Here is a 3,468-nt window from a genome sequence, read left to right as displayed (position 1 = left end):
ATTAGGAAAAAAAAAAAAGAAGGAAGAGAGATCGTCCTTTCTGGGTTCTGCCAGCAGCGACAAAGAAAAAAGAAGAAGCACAGAACCGAGAGAGAGCAAAATAGAACTGAGCATTATTTCATTAAGTGTGTTTTTGTTAGTTGCCTGAGGTTAGCTATGGCAGTTTAGTTTGCTAAAAGCAGTGGACAGTCCCTTCAAACCTTAATTGACCTTGTTCCTGAGCTTGTCACAAGTGTGAGCCACTGATGAGTAGAAATAAATTTAATTGATGCAAATAAGCAAAAGTTTCTTAACTGCATTCAAAGTGTATCATCCTATTTTTTATACTATGGATACTTTTCTGATTGCTAATTTACAATTGTTTCTTGAGTGAAACATTCTGTTTTCTGTCAATTCCTTGGAAGTTTTTGCAATGAAAAACTTCCCGTTTACCAGTGCTGCACCTCTCAAAGATGGAACCAACTCAGTCTTTGATTGCCACATCTCCGGGGGGCCTATTTGACAAGATTCCATTTCCTTCTCAATCAGGCAGTTTTGAAGGGTTGGATTGTATTAGCTTGCATGATCTGGTTCATATATTTAACCTGTTTACTGAGGATCTGTAAGTATATTAATTTTGTTTCATTCAATTATTGAATGTAGAAGTGTAGTTTAAAGGGTTGAGCATAGTATTTTGTATTGTGTTGATCAAAGTTCTTGAGAACCAGCACAATTTGAACAATCTACATGCTGAGAAAGAACGATGTACATTATCTGTGCATCTATGATTATGCTCAGGAGCAAGCAAGGCCAAAATTGATGAAATTCTCAGCTTATAGAATTTTTCATTCCAAAGTGGAACTGAAACATAATCTTCTATTAATATTATCGAGCAGGATGAGATCTTGAAGAAAAGTGTAGATAGTTGTCTCATTTTATTAATGGATAAACAAAATAGAGCATTTTGAACATATTTAGTTACATTACATAAAACAATGTATAATCATGAAATTAAAAAGAAAATTGGTCGTGTGACCCTATGCTCAGACGTAGGGTGCGTGATATTACAACCATTCTCGTACGAGTCTGATTCACACAAGGAAAAACCCAGTGGGTTATCGACTCCTACACCAAGCAAGGCATTTCATTATTCTTCTATGGCTCTGCCTATCCGTGTCTTTGTCAACGCAAGTGACATCAGAGAGTCCATTCTCGAATGCTTGGACCAAGTTCTTAAAGTAATTCCTGGTCACTTTCGTCAATCCTACTATCTTTGTGAGGAATTCATGGAAGTCTGGAATTGAACCTTCAACCTCGAGGTACCCTTTTAGTTCCTTCTCCACACAGTAATGAAGCCTTTTTAATCCAGATTCTGCTTCACCTTGTAAGTACTCAAAGAACGCTCTCTTAACCTCTTCATACTCAGGAAGATAATATCCATACACATAAGTCCACTTCAACACTCGCCTGCATTCAACTATTAGTAGCCATGCCTCCCTTATGGATTCAAGCTCCATCTCAGATACTCCTTCTCCGAGACTCAGTTCCTTAAGCTTCTTCCCAGTTTGAATTTCCTGTAAATTTGCCAAAGCCTCTTTCCCTAAAGAATGGTTACTTGCCCATCGTTCATAATAGTGAGCAGACCTATCTAGAGAGTTTTCAGCCATTTCACGTCTCTTCTCAGCTTCATCATAAGTTCCATTTAGCTTTGATTTTAAAAATTTATCACATGAATAGAAACCACCTCTTAGCTCACCATGCTTTGACCATGGACCAAGACACAACCAACAGAACTCATATTTACATGGAGGTGTGCATGTTATGTGTAAACATCCATCATTCTTTTCAATTTGCCTCTTACACTTGGGGCATGGCTTTGAATGAGTTAATACCCAATTCACATTTGCACCTTCATGACTTTGCTTCAAAACCCACTTACCCACAGTATCACAGTCCACCACCGGCCGGTGAACTTCCTCGGTACAATTCCAGCAAAAGCTATATGAGCAGTGACAAGTGACATCCCAGCTCCTACTATTACTAGCAACTGCGAATTTCACAGCATATCCACAGCCTGGAGAAGGACACCATTTGATTTTCCTATTCGTTTCGACATAAGATCTAAGAAGATAATTCGAAAACTTTTCCTTATCTTCTTCGGAAGTGAATTGATCGATCAAATCTTGATCTATAGCAACACTACATGATTGATCAGGACATCTCAGCATCAAACATCCTGGACCATCTTTAATTGATGAGCTAATATAACCTGCCCAACATGAAACACAGAAGAGATGGCCACAAACAGCAGAAGCCACCTTATCAAGAGAACAAAAATTTTCAAAACAGATATTACAAGTAACTTCTTTAACCTTTTCTTGTATTTCAAGAACAACTGGTTTGTCTGATAAACCAACAGCTTTGCATACTTTCTCCTCATCTGCAAACCATTCTTCTTGAACTTTAGTGATGCTCCAATTATAATGGCGCATAAGGATACTTGACCAAGATCTTGATATTGAAAGAACTGTAGAGATTTTTGTAATATCTTCTTCTTGGCGTCGACGTATATCTGCTTCGCTCAATATGGTGTAGTTCTGCTGCTGTGTTTGGAACTTCTTGACGTTATCACTGTAGAGGTGATCGTCAACCAGATACTCCACATCGCTGTTGCTGTACTTATCATCCTCTGAATCCATCCCTGTAAGCTTAAAACCAAAAACCCTAAAATTACTGAAGCTCAAAACCTTGTCACGCCAATACAAGAGATACCCAAAACACAGAAACTGTAAAAAAAGGATAACGAGATCGATGGGGAAGATGGGCTTTTGAAGAAGGAACCTAGAGTTCAAGGTAGAAGAATAGAAACAAAATCTGAGTCGTATTTGGTAATCGTATCCTAAGAAGTATAGAAGTAAGTTTATTTAAGGAAAGCTACTCTCCTAGTCCTAGTCTCTTTCGACTTTTCTCCTCAATCTACTTTGTAAGAAATAGGAAACTTTAGATTCTCTCTTTCAATCCAATCTTCGGAGACTCTCTCTTCTCCTCTCTCTCTCTCGCTCTCTCTCTCTTTGCCTCCCATGCACAAGATTTATATAATTTTCAAGTAGTTGCTCCCAAACATGATTTTAAAAGCTGGATCGTCATTGGTATATATGGCCCCACTGCTAAGGTAAAATGATAAAATTATTCAAAATACTAATTAAAAATAAATAAATAGGTTACATCAGTCCAAATTGTTTGCAGAGAGCGATGAGGTGCAATGAGCATCCAACGGCTGGGAGGATTCGGCCATGCACCCCAGCTGTTGGATGCTCATTGTACCTCACCGCCTCACTACAGACAATGTTGATACGAATCCGTCTGATCTAGTCCCACCTTCACTGATACCATTTTAATCCCAATTGGTATTGGTTGAGACATCTTGCTCCCGAAAAATGGGAATTGTAATTTAAATTATTTTGGAAACCCCACTTGTTTAGTGGATTG

The 3,468-nt window shown here is 38.3% G+C and overlaps 2 protein-coding genes across 3 annotated transcripts in view; one reads left to right on the top strand and one right to left on the bottom strand.

Annotated features, from left to right (window-relative positions):
- The window catches only part of LOC122064023, a 5,127-nt gene extending 4,456 nt beyond the window's left edge, over positions 1-671 (top strand). The window contains exon 5 of one of the 2 annotated variants that reach the window (XR_006135551.1): positions 436-671. The gene's annotated coding sequence lies outside the window, so the exon portion shown is untranslated. Of the gene's footprint in view, positions 1-404 lie in introns of both variants that reach the window. The other variant, XR_006135550.1, reaches the window with a different exon arrangement.
- A 54-nt stretch (positions 672-725) lies between these two features.
- Positions 726-2,940, bottom strand: LOC122064022 (probable E3 ubiquitin-protein ligase ARI8). The gene has a single exon (XM_042627715.1). It carries the CDS (start codon positions 2,676-2,678, stop codon positions 1,095-1,097), a length of 1,584 nt encoding a protein of 527 aa, XP_042483649.1. The 5' UTR covers positions 2,679-2,940; the 3' UTR covers positions 726-1,094.
- Positions 2,941-3,468: the final 528 nt, after the last annotated feature.

Source organism: Macadamia integrifolia, unplaced genomic scaffold (genome assembly GCF_013358625.1).
Source record: "Macadamia integrifolia cultivar HAES 741 unplaced genomic scaffold, SCU_Mint_v3 scaffold151, whole genome shotgun sequence".
In the NCBI taxonomy this organism is placed as follows: domain Eukaryota; kingdom Viridiplantae; phylum Streptophyta; class Magnoliopsida; order Proteales; family Proteaceae; genus Macadamia; species Macadamia integrifolia.
The sequence above is the reverse complement of the archived record's forward strand: the minus strand, read 5'-3'. Positions and strand labels throughout refer to the sequence as shown.